The sequence below is a fragment of the Rhea americana genome, unplaced genomic scaffold (genome assembly GCF_003343005.1).
Source record: "Rhea americana isolate MKP2758 unplaced genomic scaffold, rheAme1 scaffold_53, whole genome shotgun sequence".
Classification (NCBI taxonomy): domain Eukaryota; kingdom Metazoa; phylum Chordata; class Aves; order Rheiformes; family Rheidae; genus Rhea; species Rhea americana.
The window spans coordinates 4496172-4519983 of NW_028186679.1; the positions used below are offsets into that span (position 1 = coordinate 4496172).

At 36.7% G+C, this 23812-nt stretch overlaps 1 protein-coding gene across 1 annotated transcript in view; it reads right to left on the reverse strand.

Moving 5' to 3' along the window:
* The window catches only part of PLXDC2 (plexin domain containing 2), a 272894-nt gene that overhangs the window by 111054 nt on the left and 138028 nt on the right, over positions 1 to 23812 (reverse strand). The window contains exons 3-4 of the mRNA XM_085318355.1: positions 14577 to 14723; positions 9138 to 9207 (exon numbers count right to left, since the gene is read on the reverse strand). Of these exons, the coding sequence (XP_085174481.1) occupies positions 9138 to 9207; positions 14577 to 14723 (217 nt within the window). The remainder of the gene's footprint in view (positions 1 to 9137; positions 9208 to 14576; positions 14724 to 23812) is intronic.

A 23812-nucleotide genomic window follows, 5' to 3' on the forward strand; every position in this document is an offset into this window, starting at 1 on the left:
TGTTTTCATAATATCCCTCATATCATTTTTAAAGCAGAAAAACTAAACATGAGCACTATATCCCTACTAACACACTCAGTGTCCATAAAGATCTCCATAACATGTTCTCAATATAGAACTTAACAGTCTTAAGCAGCTGACTCTTAACTTACTAGGGTTTTCTCTTTTTAGTTTGGAAGATATTTTCCTCTTTGTTACTTTTCCCCTCAAGTTATATACATACTTGTAAAGAGTTTGATAGTGGAATAAGTATGATTCTTTCTTGTGAAAATAACAGACACCTCTGAGCCAGTTCTCCTGACTGGTCAGTGTYCAGAAGCAGCACTTTGCTGCCTTACAGTTACTCCTCAGCATGAATTCTAATAATGTCAGCTTTCTGCAAAAAAAAAAATGTATTTCTGTGTCTTCAATGCCTATGATTTTATYTTGGATCAACAGCAGATAGAAACACTGCAGTTTTGATAAAAGGCTATACAGGTGTCATCTTACATGCACAAAAAGACCTCTCTCTTCAATAAGCACAAATAATTTTTAAGCTCATGATCTGTCCTTAAGAAATAACATGATCATACTAAGAATTCTTGACTAGATTTTAAAGAATTGAAAACTAATTTGGTATATCCAAATAAAAATCCTAAGTGGGATTTCATATTGGGATGCTTTTTATTTCTTTCTCTCTGGTACTTTTTCTAATATTAATTTTGGCAGGCGTGCTCAAGCAGCATGCACCAGGATAAGAATTATTTCAATTAATTCTTGAGCAAAAACATGCCTCTATTGAAGGAGGATTTATGAAAAACAATCTTTGTTTTTCAGCAGCTTTTCTTAGTAAACTCTCTACAAATTGAACTACTTACTCCAACCTGAGTATGCCAGCATGTGACTGAACCCTCATTCTCAGGTATATGCCAGAACTTTGCCGCAAGAAGACTGGGAGTCACTGTCTCAAGCACCTCTGGCTGGAATAGCCTGCCGGCTGCTGAAGTGCGTTGCTGCTCTGTCTCGGTCGGTTGCTGTGTCTGTGTCTGACAGGCTATCTAGTTTCCAGATGTCTGAGCAGTCAGCTACAACAACGAGGTGATACATGGCTTGCTTTTCAAAGGTCCATCCTTCCTTTGCTTCAAAACCTATTGCTCATTTTTATTGGCTCCTGTTGCTGTGCTGCCCATATATACTCACAAGCCTTCTAACATTCTTAGTTATATTTGGCCAGTATTTGCTGTCTTTGGCATTCCTGGATCCGTTTCAAACAAGCTAACCTCTATTCTTAGTGCTATGATTCAATTGTCTATAAGATGCCATGTTAGATGCTGTCTTTGGGCTGGTTTAACATTTGCAAATMTTTGCAAGTCTTCAAGTAGTTCCTTCTTGCAGTTCTTAAATAAGGCTATCAATGCAGAGCATTTTTTTTCTTCACAACAACTTTGAGTCCTTCTTTGTGTTTCATTTTGTCATGCTTTGTAYTTGTGCACTTGCTATTACATGCATAGATGGACATTTCTGTAGCCTTCTTCACACTAGCTGCTCTCGACATATAACTTATCCAACTTCATAAATCTAAAAATTTAAACATGTAGATGTTTAGATGTAGATTTGAGCTGATCACCCCCAGGCTGTTTTGTTGTAATACACATTGACACAGACTTAGGATGCAATTCATCCAACCTGTGTTAAATGTCTGCCTTAAACATCCACAGACTCTACTGAATATACTGATTACATCTCTACTGACTATATAAGAGCTTAGGCAGACAAACACAGATAGAGGTTTCTGCACAGTTAGATAAATTGTACCCTTTGTATGTAAGCTATTTATTCTGCTTGTAAATTTGCCTACAGGCAATGCCCATCTCTATAGCTCATGGCAGAKTTATTTCAGACTCTGTGCACTTTCATTCAAATGTCCCTTCTGGAACTACCTGTGATCAACCCACTGAATCAGTAAGCTTTCTTGAAGTAATAATCATGTCAACCTTTGCTTTCCTGTACCAAATTCTAATTTACTTTTTCCTCTGTTATTTTTTACTTCTTGATAGTGTAAATTTTARAAGTTATAAAGATTATAAGATGTACCTTACAGATGGATTTTTATAGGGGATGTCCTCGCTGTTACTGACATGTTCAGAGGCTGCTAGAGTAGACAGCGACTTTTGCTTATTACATATCATGTGGCTGCTCCTACCTTGTTCAATTTATAATCCATCCCCCTGCAATCCTGTGTTTTTTGCTAGTGTAACTTATTACTAACTATGGTCTTTTTCATGTTTACTTGCGTGAGGATAAAAGCTTGCAACAAGTGTTTGCTCTACATTTTCTCTTTGTTTCAGATTTCATATACCTGCAGAAACCCACTCATTTCCAACATAAGAGTACAGACAGCACCAMAACACTGTAGCATTCTCATTCATTCCTATATGTTTCCCGTGCCATTCGCTTGTGCTCCAAGACTCGGCTTCTGGCTCCTTAATACMTCACTGTGACTCCTCTGCTCACTCATCCTGTGCTCTAGTTTTCAGCATTTGCTATTCCTCTTCTCGCCTAAGTACAGTCCCTCTAGCTGGGTCTGTATATTGAGCTCCCTGCTCACTCTGAGCTAGGGCAACCTCCCACTGCCCTACAGCTATTTTCAGGCCTAAGTCTCTTCCTTTGAACTTGGAAATCAGTAGATATTTGTCCAAGACAAGAATGAGTAAAAAATTAACCAGAGACTTCAAAAATCTATCTTACAGCTCTAATTTCTGCTTTTAGTTTGCTGGAAGGAATTACCCACACATTTCAGGGCCAGATGTTTGAGTAACATTTTTTTTCCAATTCAGAAGACTTCATTTCAGTAATGATATCRGAGTTAACTGAAAAAAATTTGCTAGAGAAACATTTCGAGTATAGTCGTAACCGGCATGCTAATACTTGCATTGACTCTCTTTTGCAAACAGTCACTGGCTTTAGCAATAAAACATGGTGGACAGTGCCAWACAAACAGTTTCTGTGTCAAAAAATGCTAGTTATGACAGAATTGTCTGTATCAAACTATAAAGATCACTTAGAGGCAAAGAAAATTTAATAGAAATAGGCTTTGAAAACCTTAGCAGAAACTGCTATGGAACCCAGGCTGGTAGTTACAGATCAGAAAAAAAAATGTATTTTTAGGGGATATACACATAGATTTCTTTTTAACAACCAACTCTTGAAAGATTGGCTAAATCAAAGTTCATATTGATCTGGCAGGATGATCTAATCTTTTCTGGGRCTTTCAGATGCTGCTCTGCCAGAAAAAAAAGAAAAAAAGGAGTTAAGAAGAAGTAATGAAACCGTCAAATAAGGGGAAGTTATTTCCAGTATACAATTCCCAGGTGCCTTTCCTCTAGTACGAAGCAGACCCAAACTAACTCCAAGTTCTGCACATCTACTTTGGGGAAGACTTTTGCTTCATTTTTTGCATGCTCAAATATTTTGTTCATATTCTAAACACCTTTTGTATGCATTCACTGCAATTTCTACTACTGCCACGCTTCCTGCTGCACCACCATGAGAGGACAAAGGATAGGAGAAACCTCCTCTTAGCCCCAGCGAACAGGCTCAGTGGACAGGCAGGGTAAAYGTCCTAGAGTCGGTGTTCGGAAGGGAAAACCAGAGTAACGGTGGCTGGGTGGGCAAAAGGCTCCGTTCTGGTCATTATCTCGGGGCTCATGCTAACCGTGCTGTACTGCTGGTTTCCTAAGAGCAGCTGCCTAAAGCAGGTTACCTCATATAGTCTTTTGAAATCTTGCCAGGCCTCCGTATCCCAAATTATCAGACCTACAGAGATGCAGTTKCTCATTCCGTTATCACTCTTGTGTGTATGAGACAGGCTGCAGCATGAGCCATGATACATTTAGAAGCTGTGTGAACCTAATTTACAGACCTCTACCCTGAAGCCTAGAAAAAGAGTGCAAGTCCAGCAGGATACTTCCAGTGCCTGTCTTCCATTTGGTTCCAGTTCCATCCCTGCTGTCTTATGGAGTTTTGCTTTGAACACATCCTCATAATCTTCTGTATTAGCAGCCTTTACAATAACCTGATTCATGTAATTCATAMAATAATAAGTTATTTTTAAATCTAACTCTGACTAAAAAAATATCTCAGTCTTGATTGCCCCTGGATGAATTCTGGCAGACAACATAGGTTCATTAAAAATCAGCTTAGATGGTAAACTAAATCAAGCACGTATCGTCAGAAATGTTACTGGACTCACCACAGTTCAAAAGGCAACAGCACAGACCACTGTATCAAATAGGCACTTATTGAACTGAAGTAACTTGACACTTTGTTCAAGAGGTCTGTAAAGGTTGTGTTATATTACCTTTAAAAACATGACTGTTATGAAATGGGAAATAATTTACATATTTGGATAGATTACATCAGTAGGGTTTGCTGCTATTTTTGAAGAATACAGGTATTGCCAAATGGGGCTGAGCTATACAGTCCACTCCCCTTCAGAATCCTTTCTCTGATATCACCTAGGATTGAACGCTCCAGAAGAAAATGCAAGTGGGTGGATATGGGATCATTTGTCCACCAAAAAAGTCTTCTATCTCCTGGCAAGATTTGGCTTAAATCCAGAAACTATAATCTTCCAAAATTCCACTCCCCTTTTGCTCTACTACTAYCTGGCATTTTTTTGTTTTATTTCATATATTCTTGTTGGCCATTCAAAGGCCCTTCCATGAATTTTTCAGTACAAATAACCTGCTAGCCCTGATTTCTAGATGTGCTGTATGTTGCAAAGAATGGACATTTAAGAAAATAAGAGTTAAAGATACCCCGAAGAGTTCTACAGTAAAATACCAGAAGTTTAGCCATGCTGTTTGATGCACTTTCCAATAAAATCYGACAGAGATAATGTATTCTTTTATAAAGAAGTGCTTAACTATTTCTTTGATAGTATAATTCTAGAAAAAGCTCTATGACCAAAATATTGTTTTTCCAGTATATGAAACACAGCACAACCTTCTTACTTGCTGTCTCTATTGCTGTTTATAAGTATCCATAGCTAAAGGTGAAAGTTTGGTTCTAGCATATGTCTTGGACTTGCAGGACACATAATATTTTTGCACTCCAGAGAAAGAACAGAGATTGAAACTACTTAAAGATGCCTCATGCTCTCCCATTACCCAAACCATCAGGAGAAATTCAGAAAAAGAAGGTTAAAGTCTTTATTAATTCCTGGCAATAAATATAAGGCTTAATAAAAAATCCATAATATTCTGGGTTAGCTACTMCTCTCCTCTGCAATGCTGCTACAGACACAGCAATATCATAGAAAAATTATCAGCTGAACAGAGATGTTTAAGAAAGGAAAAGAAGTTTCCTAAGAAATTCACAGTACCTGATACAAGGCTGGCACCAGAAAACGTAGACTGACAAGCAGCAAAACAAGCCACACAGAATAAATAAAAGGGAGTTACTACCATGAGTGCGGAAAGTTAATACAAGCAAGCCTGAACAGCTGTGTGTTGCCCCATGCTGAGCAGGATGYGGAGCAGATTCCTGTGAAAAGAAGGCACTGCTGGCCGGAGCGCTGCAGGACAGCGCGGCGGCTTTTCCCAGCCCTGCAGCCACCGCGCTCTGTCGGTGGGTGTCCGGACTGGGAACAAAAGAGGCTTCTTGAGCTCCCTGACATTTGCCATACTACAGAAATCCTACTGGCAGTTTGCACGGTTTATTATGGAAATATCTAAACTTGTGGCCTGTAAAGTACAAACTGTGGAAAGCTTCACAGGAAACAAAACTCAGCGTTTTCCTGTTTTATCTGCTATTTTTAAAGCCTTGAGAGCTCTCCAGAGGTTGTTTTAAAAATGCTCTCTGTAGGAATCCTGGGAGACAGATGCCCATTTCCCACAGAACCACGAATTATTAAATTTTGCTAATAAAAATATTATAAGCTGTCTTACCTCCTAGTTATGAATGAAATAGCCTTATCAAAATATAAGCCGAGGTCAATTGCAAATGAAGCCTACAAACTAGTCATTTTCATTCCCTATTCTTTCTTCCCCTAGTCAAGCACAATCATCTCTCAGCAAAATCACTTGGAAGCGGAAATAAATATTAAACAGAAAAAAGTTTAGTTTTACACCCTAGCAATTTCAAAGTCATCTTAAGTAACCCTGAAAGACTACTATGTCACTGTGCAGCCTACGTGAAGAATAGTGGAAACCACTGGATAGGCAGGGCATAGACATTTTTACCGTGATAGAGATTTAACGTGCCATTGTTTTCAACTTTCCTTTTAACAAGGAAACAGTCTTTTAACAAGACTATTTAATTCATGACTAGGAGGTAAAAACAGTTTGTAGTGTTGTCATTAACATAACTAATCATGTTCTGTTCTCCAGGAAGTGGACATCTGTCATATGGGATTCCTGTACACGTTAACTTTGTCATTCTTTTGATCTCAGAATAACCTCTGGAGGTCTTCCAGATCTCTAATAATAGACATACCATTTTAAAAACTGGAATACTAATAACCTGTAGAACTATACCATTAAAAAAAAACCCACAAAAACCTGGAACCTRTCTTTATCATTTGTTGTCATGCTGCAAGTCACACTGCACCATCAGTGGCTTATGGTAACAAAGTTTGCAAAGATATCCAAAGTAGAAGAGCTGTCAGAGTTATGACACAAATAGATCTTTTTTTTTTTCCTGGCACTTACAAGTCTTAAAGTTTCAGAAAAAAACAGATTGACAGGATGACTTACATTCACTGAGCTTAATCTAGTTAGTATTTTTAAAGCAATTATTAATGAGAGACCAAGATCTTGGTTAATTTTGAAGGAGAAAACCATGGAAGCTTCACATCAAAAAAAGAAGCCACTCTTTACCAAGGTCACTGACATCAGCACAAAGACAAATGTTAAAGTCATATTCAGCTTGACAGAATAATCCATGCATCTGTTCACTGCAATATTATTGTACATACTAAGTCATTAGAAGTAGAGTAAAAGAAAAGAAAAATTATCAGTGTTCCATTAACTCTAGTAGCAATACAAGAGTGGTACAGCTAGTATCGCTAGTGTTGTATGTCTACATGACTTTACTTTTTTAAAAACAAATATTCCCTGAATGCTCTACACTAAAAGTATGTTTCTCTCACAGATTAGCAGAGGAACATCCAAAGGTTTGTGTAGGTATTTTAAAAATAATATTTTAAAAAGTCTCATCTAACCTTTAGATCCCCTCCCTGATCTCCTTTAATTCATCAGTATCCAAAACTTTACCCTAGGATGTAAAGTATCAGATGATTAACAAAACTCCCATATTTGCAAAAAATAGTTCCTTCCCCCCAGCATTCTCCCTGCCATTTTCACATTCTTCATTGTAATCGTTCATCCTACCCCTGGCCGCAACACCCCCTCCTCCCCCCCCCCCAAAAAAAAAAAAGGCTTCTCCAAAAGTCCCAGTTCTCCTTAGGGACCTAACTATACTCCGAAGTTTTTGAGGCAGAAGACAGAATATGACGACAGTGGCAATTATGTACCGGACTCATAAATATTCAGAGTAACAACAGAAGAAGAGATACTTGGAGAAAGAGATACTTGGAGAAAGAGATACTTGGAGAAAGAGATACTTGGAGAAAGAGATAACTTGGTGAAATTCTAAGGAACCAACTTCTACAGCAAGGACAAGGAAGCATTTAGAGGATGAATGTGATCCTCAGTACTGCTACTTTGGCGTGCAGCTGGCAGATAGGATTCATTCCACCCTGTTCTTTCACAGCACAWAGGTCATGCACTTGATTTTGGCACTACATCAAATGCGACTCCTCTGACAGGAAAATACGGAATTAGGTACTGGTGTTCAAGCACTGAAATGTAACTAAAAGCTAAGCAGAGTGGAAAACAGAAGTCTCCAAACCCCAAATAGCAGCTCGTGGTTCATCTGGTCCTACTCAGCGTCAAAATATCAATATTGATGAAGAARGGAAAAATCTTGATACTTAAGACACCCCATAGTTCTGCATGATTTTTATTTTTCTGACTGCAGATCAACGATTTAATCTCAGCCTTTACTCACAGCTGTCCATCTCCCTTGGCTTGCACTGCATTGGTAGCAAAATGGAGATCCTGACACAGCACATCAGACTGCAACTTCCTTTCCAGCTCCTGCTCTTGTCGGGACTCTGGCTGTAAGCATTCCCCAAACGTTTAGTCGTAATTCTCCCATTCATAGCTCCAGTGGGACACAAGATCTCCATGTCCTTGTCCCCCAGGTCCTGGCCAGGGTGGCCACTCGTAGCACAAGAAGCAGGAATCTTGATCAGGGAAGGGGGTGGGTTTGGTCCTGGCCGTGCCTGTTAGTATCTCATTGTCCTGCCATACCTCATGGACTCAGAGTCCATGAACTTGTTGGCATCCTTAGGGAGCAGATACTTTTGGGTGTCCTCCTGGTGATGCTACTCCTGCCCCTGTCTCTTCTGCTATCTCCATGCTTTTTCAAAGGATGGTGGGGCTGTTTGTAAAGCAGGAGCTCAGCAGGAACAGCAGCGGTGGAAAGCTGGCCCTAGCCACGTGGGCATCCAAAGCAACAGGGCCAGGAGCTTGGACTATTTCATACCTCCTACCTTTCCCCCAGAGAAGGGGGAGARGAACACTACTGCTACCACTGCAGGTAAGCTGTACTGCAACCACATAGCAAATTACCCCTTGCTTGCCTTACAACTGACAAGCTACACTGCTCCTACTAGCACTTCTCATCTTTGGATCATAAATSACCTGCCCTCAAGCAGCCATAACCTGTTGTATAAGTGTTGAAGCAAAAACAGAGAGGTAAACTATCTCCACAACCAGTGCAACTKCTCCAGCCACAAAATGAAGAAAAATAAAAGATAACCGGGGGAAGCACCTAAACAGAAAACGATTAACTCTGTAAGGTTTTCTGCTGAAAAGGTTTTATATCAGTTTAGCTTTTGCAGCTGGAGGCTTTTCATCATATCAATATTTTGTAATGTTCTTTCTGTGTAAAGCAGAATTTCCTAAATAAATTCTGCAGTTTGTCTCTTGACATCTATGGGGGGGGGGGGGGGGGGAAAGGTATTTTTAAATAGCTGCCAAGGAACTCTTCTGAAGCTACTCAGAGTGAATGGGTAGAAAGCCACTTACCCCCAGTTGCCACAGTGATTTCACGTAGGAAATGGCCATAAAATGGAAAATCGAAGGACAGATTCACTCTCTGCAAGGAACAACACCAGAAAATAAAAATCAATAATGTGAAGAAAAGTAAGAGAAAATAAAATGAAAATCCCTCCACTTCAAAAATCTTTCAACTATTTCTTTTTGTTTTTCACTGAAGTCTTGTTATCCAAACTTGTAATTGTCAATAGCTAACTGGAAACAATTCTGTGTAGCACTTACTCAAAACCTTGATAGCAATGGATCTAAACAGTTGGAGACTTTAGAAAATTAAGTATATATCTCCSAAATAAACACTTTAACCCCCTGATAAGAATGAATTTTAAAAAATGCTGAGTTTTTCCTAAACAATGGTTTTAGCCTCTTTCTTAAAAAGAGCCATATATTGCAATGGCCTTRTGTATTGATAAATTTGACATAATTCCCACTCCCTTGCCAGTATGTGGTTTGCTCCTCAGATGTATTCAGCCATATAGCCTATCAGATTCAGAGCTCTCCTTGAAACCCTGCTGCCACCTGGGTATGTATCTGAGAAGTAGTCACTAGAAGACACCTCCTCCACAAATCTGGGTAACATTGGTTCCAAAATTCTCTATACAGCTAAATAGAAGGAAATCCTATGCCCCTCTGAATTCCCTGGAAAAAAGTACAAAGATGCAGGACACCATAGTAATATCCCAGAGCATCACATCTACAGAAAGAAAGTATCCTGATATCATCAAATTGCCCTTTCTACCATCCAGATTAATGTAAAAGCAAATACATGCAATTATTCATACAATGGGCAAAAACAGCACGAAATGTAATCATTTATATAGAAATAGGCAACAGAAGTACTAGAAAACTGCATGTAATCTACTTATCACAAAATAAAGTGGAAGTATCTCTTTTCCTGACTTTTGACTCTCTCAACCTGCAGGTGATAATCCCTTATGAAAGGCTCAGCTGAATTCACAGCAGAAAACTAGCCGACAGAATACACTGTGCTCCTTAGGAGCTAGGGTTCAAATTCAAGCTCGTTCTTCCTCCGGCTCTGTTCCTCCTTTCCCACCTCCTCCACTCCTTTCCCAAAGGCCATTGATTCTTTAATCCACTCAGGAAGAAACTGCAGTTTACTTTTGGCCATGSCATTGGCCCCCTCATTCTGCTTTGGAAGTGCTAGGCTAATCTTTGGACATGTCCACCCACAATTATCACCTGGCCTGCCACCAGGTTAAACTCTAAGCAAATCRTTAGCCAAGAGACAAAGAAATGATGAAATCCCAGTGAGGTCTTTTCACAGTGTAGATCTTATATCCCATAAATATATAGCATTTGCTGTTTGAGCTTCAAGCAACCACACAACTAGGATAAATGAATGCAATGCATTAGTATTTCTCATTTAAGAGGAGTTTCTACAATAATTTTTTTTGTGAGGAAATGTTGGTGAGTGGCTAGTGAAAGTCCCCCAACCTTACCTTTGATGTCTTCACTTAAGGAAGGGCAACAGTCCACATATTTTAAAAATAAATAAATAATATTTCTTTTTGTCTTTCTTTTTCCTAAAATTACTTATATCATGGCTTTGCTTATTGCTTCTGGATTACCTCTGATTATTTCTTCCCTCTGAAAGAATTACACTATACATCCACTAGAAACCTTTAAAGAATTATTTGGCATGAAATTAATAACTGAAGATTTACTATAACTTTAAATTAGATTTTCTTTCCACTTAAGTGGAAGTCAGAATTTTGACAGAATTTATTAGCACTTCTTTTTTGTTTTTAATTGGAATGCAAATCCATTTGCATTGTGTTAATTGGACTGAGTAGGTTCTAAAGACCTTTTCTGTATGTGTGTAAATATGTATACAAGTGAATGTTTCTAATTAAAATGGCATATGTAAAAGACAACTTATGAATTAACTTAAACAACAGGGTTTTCCCATGGTCTAAAGTTTTCACTGCTGAGAAGGAGTATGCTGTATTTATGTGCTTATTCTATCATATATCATTTCAAAGAACACTGTTTTACTGACCAAAGGGTCCCTCTTTCTTTCAGACACTACTGTCCATTTCACCTATTAGCACTAATGTTCTTAATAACAGCATAAGCATTAAACTGCTTTGAAAGACATCTGTGCCTGTCCTCTGGAACTGCTGTAGCACAGTTATATTAGTATAAAGAGAATGTTTGCAATATATRAAAATCTGATCCTATGACTATGCAAGCAATATATAGATCTCCCATTGAATTCAGTCWAAAAGTGACACCCTATATACTGAAAATGCAATAGGTGTTTAATATAGAAAATTATTTAGCATAATACTATGACAAATAGCTAACAAGATTTAAAGAATGATTTTAAGTATAATATTATAATGGCCACCAAAAATAAAACCGTTTCTTTTTTCCTGCTTACCTTGTTTTTCAGAAAGAGTACTGTAATTTTTGACTCATGCAGGAGAAATGCTTTTTTCATGCATACATGATAGAACGAACTGACATGGAAGAGAACTGAGCTTCACAAGAATGAGGTGCTTCTGTAGCTGAGTAATCAGCTATTAGTTGTCTAATTTAAACACACTCAGYATCCAAATTGCACATAAACTTCTACTATAACATTGAAAAGACAGTGGTAATGTATCATGGGAAAAAAACAGTATTTCTGAGATAAATCCTTTATCACTAAATATTTTATTTTTTCCATTAGTGTTAGCTTGTGAAATTCATCAGACATGGATGACGCTGTTTACAAGCCCAAATCACATCATGGCTATCTTCCCTTCATTCCCTTTCCCCCCAAAAGCAAAAAAGACTGGAAGCATGTTGGAACTCATAAGAATACAAATCTGAATTAAGATTATACTTTGGAATGAAGGAAAACACATAAATTCAGTGTTAGGATAAGAGTTTTTTGGTCTTACACTTTTTCTTATTTTTGCAATAATGACAGAAAAATAGAAGATATGAGAAATATTAATATTCCCCAAAAGAGTTACATAGGATGTACAAATGGGACTTTCGTCATGTCAAAAAAATACCAATTTCTGACTGCATCAGCAGCAGATACTGATACAGGCATTACTGATGTACACCTTAAAGATATACAGATGCTAAAAGAGCTGCATCTAACTTAAAAAAAAGTGTTTGTGAATATAGCACTATATATTCTATATTTTCTTTTCAAATATCCCTTCAATTCACAAATTCTGATTTTTTCCATAATTACTTTTTTTTACTTTTAAGGAAATTAATGCAAGTAAGCTCCTTACCATAAGGACATGAAAGGAAAAAGTATATAATAGAAACCATACATATGAGAATTTAAAATTCTAAATAGTGCTTTATTATATATTACGAAAAAATGAAAAAAGACGATATCCTCTTCAATCAACGTGACACATTTAACATTTTTTTTTCTTCTAAATTTAACTCACTCGAACTAGAGGTCATATCTGAATCTTTCTGAAAGTCTGGGGAAAATTAAACGTTCAGTGAACCTTTTCAGYCCACAGTTTTACAAAATTACCTCTAAAATCCATCATGAACTCAAATTTCTAGCAGCTTACAAGATTGTACATTAAAGTTTAAAATTTTTAGCAAAGATTTCCCCCACATTATAAGTAGCTGTATTAATAATCAGCCTTTAATAAATTTAATTCCTTATTATCCTGACAAAGCTGGAGAGTAATATTTAGAAATTACAAGCGTGTAAATCACCAAGTCACAAAAATGTGTGTGAAATGCCCTTTTAAAAGAGTAATGACAAATTTAATTCCCTTCTCTGTGGAAGAGAAGGGAAAGCATTGCTGCTTAGTTATGTATGGCTTCCTCTGAATATTTGACAGTATGGTAGTTTCACTGTTTCTTATTTTTTTCCCACAGAAAAACATCATTTTGAAAGTTTGAAATGAAGCAAAAAGCAGTGACAGGGTCAAGAAAGCTGTAGTCCACTCTTTCTTCCATATTCAAGATTAGAATTTCCAATTCATTAAACTCAGTATTTTGATTTTTTTTTTTAATATGTTACTCTCTGAACTGAGGTTCTGGCCTCTAGGCTAATTAAGTAGACAGTGAATTATGCAAATGATACTAAAAGCAGAGATCGTTAACAAAAACCTTTTTAATTTTCCTGTAAAATATCTAAATAGTTGATAGCCGACAGTTTATTGGCTACCATAGTTGACATGGTAGCTCTCACCTTTTCACATACTCTTTTTCTCATTAGAGAAACTGTGTTAAGAAAATAGCTGATACAGAGTTTTATTAAAACTATCCCAAARACACATATTTGCCTGAACCCTCTGTATTTCCACTGTCTCTGGCTCCTTACAGTCTCTTTTTTCGGCTGTGAGAACGGTAYTTTATATATTGGACTCTTTGTTAGTCGGACTTCGTGGATTTATCATCCCACTTTGTTTTTTTGCATTCTGACCTAGATCTCAGGTGTTTCTTCTCTTTCACACATCTTCCTCTAAGACAGTCACCTAGCTGGTGAATTTACTGGTTCTAGGAAATAATAGATAAACCCAGAGAAAAGATTAATTTAACTTTGTTTTCCTCTCAGCTTAAAACTGCTAACCCTCCCCACTCCTCACATCTTTTAAAATTGTACAAATTTAAAATAAAGCATCAACTATTTTTTTAATTGCCAGAACCCAATGACATTTTGTTGAAGCTAAATAGGTGAATAGATGAAACAAGAACTTCATGAACCACAATTCTGAGTTCTAATTCTCTGTATTTAACTGATGTTAATATTGGCCCTCCTACCTATGCAGTTTTTAGCCACAGGTCAGATCTGGGAAATCATGCAGTGTTTAATTACATCTGCAAGTGAGTACATTATTTTCATATTCATTTTGCCAGGCAGCATGGCTACAATTAGTTAAACAAAACTGTTAGCCTGGAAGTGTTATCTATCTCTTTTGTTACTATTTAACAACAAATAAACAGTGCTAATAACATTTTCTCATGAGTTTTATTAGTTCTCCACAAAGAAGAAAGTGCAACATCTTATACAGAACGGAAGTGCAAACACAGGTATGCTCCATGGCACCCCTAAAATTACACAACTTAATCCTGAATCCAGTTCTGTTGTTTGAAGTCAACGGCAACACTCCTTCTGACTTCAACAGCACGAGTAATTTACTATTTGATAGCTTGCGATCTATCTCTAAAAGCAGAGGTGAAATTAAAGTAAATCTGGAAGGATATCTATGAACGGCTGTTAGAGCAGCTGTGAAAAGGCAACCTGGAATCTTTTCATAGTAGCACTGTGCAGACTTGCATAGCTTAACTACAAATCCAAAGATGAAGCCCTGTAAACAGTAGTCACGATACTTGGGTAAGTACTGCTATATCAGTCACTGGTGAAAAATATCCGTGTCAGTCAAAGAAGAAAGATACAAAAGTACAGTAACTTACTGCTGCTTGCCGATGGGTATTGGAAAGAATCCCATGGATCTTTACTTTGTCTTTCTCCATTTGGTCTATGTTGACCCACAGATCCCGGCTGGTAGAATCATATGGGCCATATGTCCTTGAAGTATAATAATTATGATCTGTATCCTCCTGAGAGGGAAAAACACACAGCAAATCAGATTAGAATGGAAAGCACATCTTAGTTTTATATGAAACTCACTTTTGAAATATTGAGTTCCATTGCTCCTGAGAACTGCAGAAAAGACCAAATTGTGAGTCAACAGACAAAAAAAAAGTACATTTAAAACATTAAAGCAAAAATTTATTGCTGTTTTCAGCTCTGTTTCTAACCTAAACAGTAGATAAGGCAAACACTTACCTCATGCAATTGTCTTATGTTATGATAATAGTTTTTACTATCCCCAAATCCTAATCATACAGTTCCCATAACCTCATCAGTAAAATGTATGGCAGGCAAGATGAATGATGTCTTTTAAGGAAAGATGACCACTAAATTCATGTAAAACCTGCCACATTTTAACAACAGCAATGAGCAGTTCTTATAGCTAGCACTTTAAAAAGGGTTGTATTTTCAAACATTTATAAATATAATTTATTAGGCTATCCTTTATGAGCACATAATAATGTAAAAATTTGAAATCTTATTATGTAAAATTTAATATGTGTTTAAAAATCCAAGTACAGAAGTTCCAAAATTTTACATCTAATTTAAAATAAAAAAGATCACCAATGATAGAATATAGAAATCTATATGGGAATGAAATGTAGTAATGGCAATTCTTCTTTATCCTTATAAAGTCCTTTCTCTACAGAAAAATGCTTTACTACAAAAGTCGGAGTAATAATCCCTCTCTTTTATTTTTTTAACGGAAGGGGAAAGAAAAGGTCATAGAACAAACAAATAATAGTACCCATAATAGAATCAAAATTTTCTGAGATCTATTCGTGTGATCTAGCTTACATACACATGACAATAATTTCACTTCAAGATTATTTTGCAAATAGAAAATTATTTAAATATTTGTTATTGCCAGATATCACTGATGAAGAAAAATGAATGTCATGGGTGAGAAAGTAAGGCCTATTAGCAGCTATGATGGCCTACACCCTCCCGAAAAGTATGTTTGACTACGAAAGGAAGCAGAAGTGCTTGGTCTGAGGTCACAGATGAAACACATCTCAGGTTCCCAGCCTTCCTTGACTTTTTCCAGTTATTGTAACAGTAAAATATTTTAAATGAATTTTAACAGGATTGTCTACTTTCTGCTAAATGGCTACAAGAAGTACTGTAAAAAAAGTATATGCTGATATTTCACAWTTTTTTCCTCCAAGCAAAACAATCAAAGTTTCAACGACAAACTATTTTAAAATTAGAATTTAGAAAATAAAGTGGCATAGAAAATGGGAGAAGAGGGCTTAGAATTTAGATTTAGAATCCTCCCCCCCCCACCACAATGAAAAATTGCAAATGTACAAGTCCTTCACCTGTACCACTTCCTATACCCAACAAGCAGCATGGGACTCCCCTAATATGGTCCCTTGCTTCTGTGTAGACCCAAGACCMCCTCAACATGACCTGATCCTGAGAACATTCATAATCCTTTTCTACTGGGTTGATCCTGAAGATACACTTTTGAAGGGCTKACATTCTAGATGAAGGGGTTCATTGTCTAGGTGAAATATATTGCCCATAAATCCTGTTTCACCTGAAGGTCATCCTATATTAACATCATTACTGATTAAYTTTAACTGTTGCAGATACCATCATGTTATTTTCTCCTTGAGGTTTTCTACATCTTCTGTTGCAGTTTATATGGCGAGATGCACTTGCCCAGTAAATCTCAGTGATGACATTTTTGAAGCAACTTCTAACCACCTCAACAGCTTTAGGTTAGTCCTAGGAGTAAACATAATTAAAACTACCCTGTCAGGAAGATGAGAGAAAAATCACCTTATCAAATTCTTTTCTTCTTTAATGCTCAACAGCAACAGTTATTTCTGTCATGTATGCAGAGGAGCTATAGTAGTTTAAAAGGTTTTGACAACAAAGATATATTTTCCAAGTCTAGTTTATCATTCTGACAGATTTTCCACGGAAGTTAAAGGTTACACTTAAAGTCTCACATAGTTACACATAAAGTCTCAAGGAAAGAGTCCCAAGAGACAAAGAAGGAGAAATAACTACAAAAATAGCTTCTTTAGATAATCACGCAATATTTATACTGTAGTTAAAACCGTGTGCAGATTTTATGCATTTTCAGGTTTTCATGATTAAYAAAAACAAACTACTGCAGTTACAGACTAGCAGCTAAACTGCCAATTCCATAGCAAGGGGATGGATATACTGAGTCTAGCTGGTTGCTCTATAAGACTGTTTTAAACAGTATCTTGATCCATGCTTAAAGGAGACTCTTTAAAYATCTTGCAAACCAAACATTTAGATTATAGCCTCTGGCTCAATAATTTTTCCAGTGTGCACAGAATAATTATGTATAAATAGCTATCACATTTTGTGTAAAAATGTCTCATTTACTGTTATAATTCAAGTAAAATAACCTTGGATACTTCTGAAAGGAAACATCAATTTATACTTGGATGATGGAAAGAAATAGGAATTCCTGTTATTCATTGGAAAAAGTTCATAAGCTTCACATATATGTATTTTATAAGTGTGCCATTAAATATTTCTCTCGCACCCTAATTTTTATTTCTACTCCCTGTAACTTTGCAGCACAACTATCATAAGGAACATGCAGCTAATTACCTAAGTTAGGTCGAGAAGTTTAGCTCAGGAGCTCTGGTAAATTTAGGAACCATGGTTATATTCCAAGTTGCTGACTTTATAGTTTGGAACACGCATTAGTAYTGAAAATAAACTGCTAGATTCTTCCTTAAGTCCTCAAGTATACAGAAGTGCTTTATTGGTATTAGTCTATACCCATGAGTTCTCATTCTGACCAGCTGATTTATGGACTTTGACTGATTATACCTGTTTCATAAYTCCATCACCTACAGATGCTATAAGAACGAGGAAAACTGTTTCAGAATTTATGTCACATTTGGGTGTCAGATACTGACTTATTAAGAAAATTTTTATAGCCACCTGACAGACAGATGGAGTTCTGCAGATATGCAGAATTATATATAAATACAGGTATGAAGAAGCATAATCTCTACAGTGTCCCCAAATGAAAGAACATGCAGAGGAAGCAGAGAACTTGTCTGCTACTATTTCATGAAGAAACAAAAATATCTCTAAGGAGCTGGCAGCTACATACAGGGAACACTTTCCCTTTTTTCCTYCTTTCTTTTTTATTTTCTAGCATTACTAGAGGCATTACTGTCCATTGCTTCTCTAACAGAAGTCTTGTCCAAATATTTTATGTATATAAAGTAGGAAGCAGCTCTCTTCTACTGATAAGCAGAGCTTATAAGCAAAAGATTTTTGCAGAGACTTTGCACCAGCTATGAAGATTACTGCTGTTAACCTTTGYGAGTATAAAGCAAACATTTATTAAAACTTTTCTCATAACTCTTCTCTTTTGGGGAAAAAAGTTATTTTTTTACCGGAGGCAACCCTCTATGCTGGGTTGCCATCTTATTGTAAATTGTAAAGAAAATTAATTTCTTAGAGATTTCACAAGGGATAATGTCTGATGACACCTTGAATTCATTCTCATACTTCTTCAGCTACAACTAATTTTTTTCATGAGTGCTGAATGCACACAGCATTCACAAAATCTCAGCACAACAGAAGATTAAGCCTTCTTTAAATTCCAGGTGTTCAGTCCTTGTCAAATTCAATGACTGAACATCCATTTCATATGCTACATATACGGATACTCCCGTATACAAACACGGATRCAAATACAGTCCAAAGATCCCATGCCCATTTCCTGAGGAACTGGTTGTCCTTCACAGATTAAGATTTCAAATGTGTTAGGTGAGCAGTGACAGTCAAGGAAGTATGAGGCGCCTATGTGTGATATTTCAAAGTAACAACTAAATTACAGTTCTGAAATGCATTCAAATTGCTAACTAGGATTCTGGCCAAAGGTATAATTGAAAATAGCTAATGAATAAACTACCGGAACATGAAACAATACAGTTCTCTCCCACTGAAATACGACACCATGACTCCATTATGATGTGATCAAATATGGGACTCTGAAAGTTTAATTCTTTCTTTMATTTTTTTTCTTTAACAGAAATTGAAAGATACTGTAACCCCCGAGGAGACAGAGGACATTATCAAGCAAGATTTAAGGTTAATAAGAGCTTCAGTAGAATCCAGCTCTTTGAATATTCTAGTTCAAATGCTGGATCCACACCACAGAAGTTACTGAATSAAAAATTTTGTCTTACATATCTGTAAGGCTGTAACTAAACCAGCTAGTAACTTCAATCAGAGAAAAGGCAGCTAGTATGCAAGGATGAGCTCTACTATTGTTCAGTATAAAAYAATCCATTTTAGTTTCTTTTTAGTTGAAGGAAGAGAGAAAGATATTGGCAAAACRAACCACTATAGATGAGACAGCCAGATGGCAGTTGCATTTTGGCAGTTTTAGCTTTGATGACCCTCCCCAACTTGAATCCATTGGATATCACATGGCTTCAGTTCACACAGCTCTTAATTTGTCACTAAATTTACTTTAAAAGTTAAAGAACTGTTTGTGATCTGATGGATAAAAGAAGCAAAACTGAAAACATCCAAGGCTGTTAATCTTCAAATAATAGGAAGGAAATTTTATGAATTATTGACAGCTGCAGTAGAATATAATTAAACTGTATTTAATGAGATAACCCCTGTTCCCTTATACACTTTATTTGCTGAAATCATATTGTCAGACTTTGATTGTGACAATAGCACAATGAAGAAAATCTGAACCCATCAAGGAAATGAAGTTTGACTTAAATAAGCGCCTAAACTTATCACTGTAAAAGGAAGATGTGGTGTCTGATTTCTAACAAAATGCACTATTCCCTAAATACTGATAAAATCATAGATTAAGCATATTTGTAATTTAACTGAAGGTGCCACTTGTATAGAGCTGGGACTGCCTCCCCCCCAAAAATACTATCACTAAGAAATTTATCATCAAATACCAAATTAATAAAATCATCTTTAATCCTGAAGATAATGTGAACATTTTYAGTTGAGTAGCTTATGAAATTAATCAACTCTGTTTTCCAAAAACAGCATTTGTAGAATAAGATGGAAAAAGTGGAAGGACAAAGCAGGCAATTATATATTAAAAATAGAGTGTATTTCAGGAAGAGAACACAGATAATGAAATGTAGCTTGGGAAATTTAGAGGAAGGAAATGAGCTATCAAAGAAAAGTATTTCCCTGGTGAGGAAAAGCCATTCTAGCAATTCTTTTCACAGCAAAAAAACCCTCTGCCCATTAAAATAAGCCAGAAACAAGGGGAATCAGCACATATACAATGAAACTAGCAGCCTCAAACACCAATCACACTATTGCCAAATCTCACATTACACTTGTTATCCTCTTGCTTTATCTCAGCCCACCCTACCAGTAAAATATAGCTAAAATTGATTTCTGAATTCTTTAAGATTGTTGTTAGAAAATTGCTCTTAGAATTCTAATTATTAGTATCTTCCAGCTAAAACCAGCAACAAGAGTGGAGAACAGAAATGACCAGTAATGCAGGACTCCACTTCCCCCTGCATTGCTGCTCACCGTAAGCCTCTTCGAGCCTGCACACTTTCAGGCACTGGGAAAGGCTGAAGGAGTCACACTGTGGATTGGACATGTGTCTAATATTGCAATCATATTTTCTGGTTTATTCACCTTTTCTTTCAGCAGGCACTGAAAAAGACAGGAGTGGCAGGCATACAAGGAGAATTTTAAACACATCAATCCAACAGCCATTAGCAGAGGAGATGAGGGAGTATGGGGAAAAAATATCTGTGCGGAGATGGTATCCTAAAAGGAAGATTAAGACCAGAGAAATTGGGGAAAGAGACCGTTAACTGTGCTGCTTCCATATAACTGCATTTTAACACACAGAGTACCATAATTATAATCAAAACATAATAGCGTTGCAATTTTACAGCTTTATTGTATCTGATAGCTGAAGAACTCTGAAGAATGCTTAATTTGAACTGGCCTCTCAAAAAATGAATGCACCAATTTCAGTTGATAAGCTGCATGTAAACCACTGCATGAAAGTCTTGCAGAGGATACATACAGAAGCTGCTCACTTTGGAAGCAAAACTGGTACAAGTGGTTCTCTCATGGTCAGAAGCACTGATCTCATTTCTTAAAGGGCTTTATATCAAGGATAAACTCCTTGTTGCTGTTCACTTTCTTAAYAAAAGCATTTGTTCTGCATGAATCTCTCTGTTGAGGAAACATACAATTTACAACACTGCCTTATCGCTTTTACAATGACAAAACTATTGGGTTTACGCACGTCTTCATTTTTTAACATCTGATGTGAGATGCACACAGAATAAGGAATATATGTCTTCCACATATTGCATATGTCTTCCACATCAACAGTCAGCAGGAATCTGAAGATAGTCTCCAAACTTCACCACTGATTATATGAGCTTGAGCAAAATCCATTCTGAATAGCTTAATATCATGTCTAGCAAATGAGGGAAACCCAGTTTAACAAAAGAGGAAATCCTTTGCCTACACGCGTTGGCATTAAAAACTTTACCTCGCGCTATCTTCTTGAGGAAAACTACACAAGTGCTCTGCATAGTCCAGAAACCCCATCAGGAAGCCTCAAACTTTGGGGTTTTCACAGGACACATAGGGCCAGTGGAGAATTCACTTTGCCTGCAGTCTCACAAATTCATATCTGGAAATGGTTACTGTAAAAAAGTCAATGATGTCTTCAGCTGGGCTAGAGCAAAAGGACAAGAGTCATGAGCCCTTTAAGGCTTTAAAAGCTCTGTCTCATCTCGAACTCCAAAGGTTTTAAACTGCATTTGTCTGTCCGAGCAACTGACAGCACCTCTAAAGGAGTCACACTTGCTGACAGGCAGGTTGGCAGAGAAGGATTCCATAAACCTACTATTAATCCAAAAAAAGCTACTCAGTCTTTCAGGTATCGTGAAAAATCAAGTTGGAGCCACTGTCTTTTTCATGATATTTAGCCACCTATGGAAGGAAAGTTCCCCTTGGGAACTGCTATACAGCTTGGTTACGAGTCATTACAGTGGTCTGCCAAACCCCCTCGGACAGTTTTGTCCTAAGAGACAAGCTTCAAAAGAACAAAAGTCACTGTCACGCCTTACTTAACAGGAGAAGAAGCAATAAAGCTGCTCAGAAAAGTCTGCAGTAAAGAAGTATTTTTTACACAGTTTTGTTTCTGATTCAYTGGATCAGGATTTTAGGAATGACAATCTCAAAATCAATCTTTGTTAATTGCAGTGTAGCATTCTTTCCACTAAGAAAAAATAATGTAAATGACTGCAAAAAAATGAAAATGCCTGGCAACAATTCTGGTATAATTCTGAAACATATTACATAGCTTTTATTTTCTCATTTTTTAAACATGTATAAACGACTAAAGCGCTCAAAAAACTGAAACTCTAAACAGCAGTTGTTCATATTAAAGATAAAAACTAACRTGCTCACACTACCATGCATCATCGGTTACTGTTACAACTCCATATCTCCAAACAGCCCCATTCTCAGGGGCTCATAACTGCAGATTATGCCATATATCAYTACATTTCTGTCTAGCTAAGCAGCATTTAAAGACTAAATATTTTACTCCTTTAAAAAATTCACTTCTTCTGTGGAATATAACCAACAACAGATTTCTGAATGCATGTATTTTTACAAACATACAAGCACACTTGTGCACACTKTTTTCCTAAAATACAGCGTAAGTTCCGAGTTTTAAATTATCCCTTTTTTGGAGCGAGATATTAGAGCRACATTAAGCTCTCCCTAGCCTATTTCACTTTCTGTTACATATTCAGAAGCTGAGACTGCTAAGTTCTCCTTGTTTCACATTCTTTAGCCCTTATCTACTGGGAAAAAACCAGCAGGAAAATAGAGCAACGAAGACCTAGCAACTCTGAGGCCTCACATRGCAAATCTAAATTAGGATGAAAAGTGTTAAAGATCTGAAAGATTAAATTAATATTAGCAGCTGTAGTTTCTAGTTGATCAAGACTTTATGTAGGACAGCCTGGGACACTGCCTCCACAATTTCTCATGTGTACTGTACTTCCAGAACAGTTAATATAATGTTGCTTGGATGTGTCAGGGCTCACAGCTGAAATTGTGAAGCAATCAGTTGTAAGCACATGCACAATCGATATTAAGTTGATACTGGCAGGAACACACATTTATTAATGTGCTAGACTTTTACCTGTGGGGATGAAGCCTAATTTGAAGCTTTTAAGGGTTTTGTACATTCACCTCACTCAGCACCAGTCTTTGTCAAAGTCGTGCTGCTCAGTTTAGCCTGACAGCAGTATGGTCTTCAAAGAGCAGAACTATGCTAAAAAAGGTAACAGAGGTTGCAAGGGGAACCAGACTTTCAACATTTCAAATTGTTGCCCAGACACACACAAAATGCATTAGCTTTACAGGTGGTACAATTCTCATGCACACAATTCACAGATGAATATTTTGGAAGCAGTCAAGCAATTACAGAAAATTTTGGCTAGTGCAGAAAGAGTTGAGAAGAAATTCTGAAACTCTAAATCTACTGTTGTCCCTTGTATAACCCTGCAATTTAGCCTAGACATTAAAGGACAAACTGCATCGCTATGACTTCTCTGGATAACACTGAGTTTAAACAGATTTGCAACCAAAACTTCTAAACTGAATAAAAGTCAGTTTAATCAGAGCAGTTTCTAGTTTAGCTCTCACATAYRTTAAAAAAAWTTTTTTTTAATTATTAAAATATATTTCTGGGTTAAACAGGAGATATTATACAAAATTTTAAAATTATCATTCATGTGTTTTTAGAGAGAAAGATAGAGATGATTAAGCTGTTGCCAGCTTAACAACAGTTAAGCTGTTGTCCTGACTTCTAGTAGTCTTTGGAAAGTTTATGCTTTGCTTTGTAAAAGGTATGCATTTTGCTATGTTCACATTTATTTTTCTATATACATCTGTAACAGCAGTTCAATTCAGATATTCCATACATGAATATCAGAGAGAGTACTACATACACTTTTATCAGACTGTTCTTACCAGCTGCAGTTCTTAAGACATT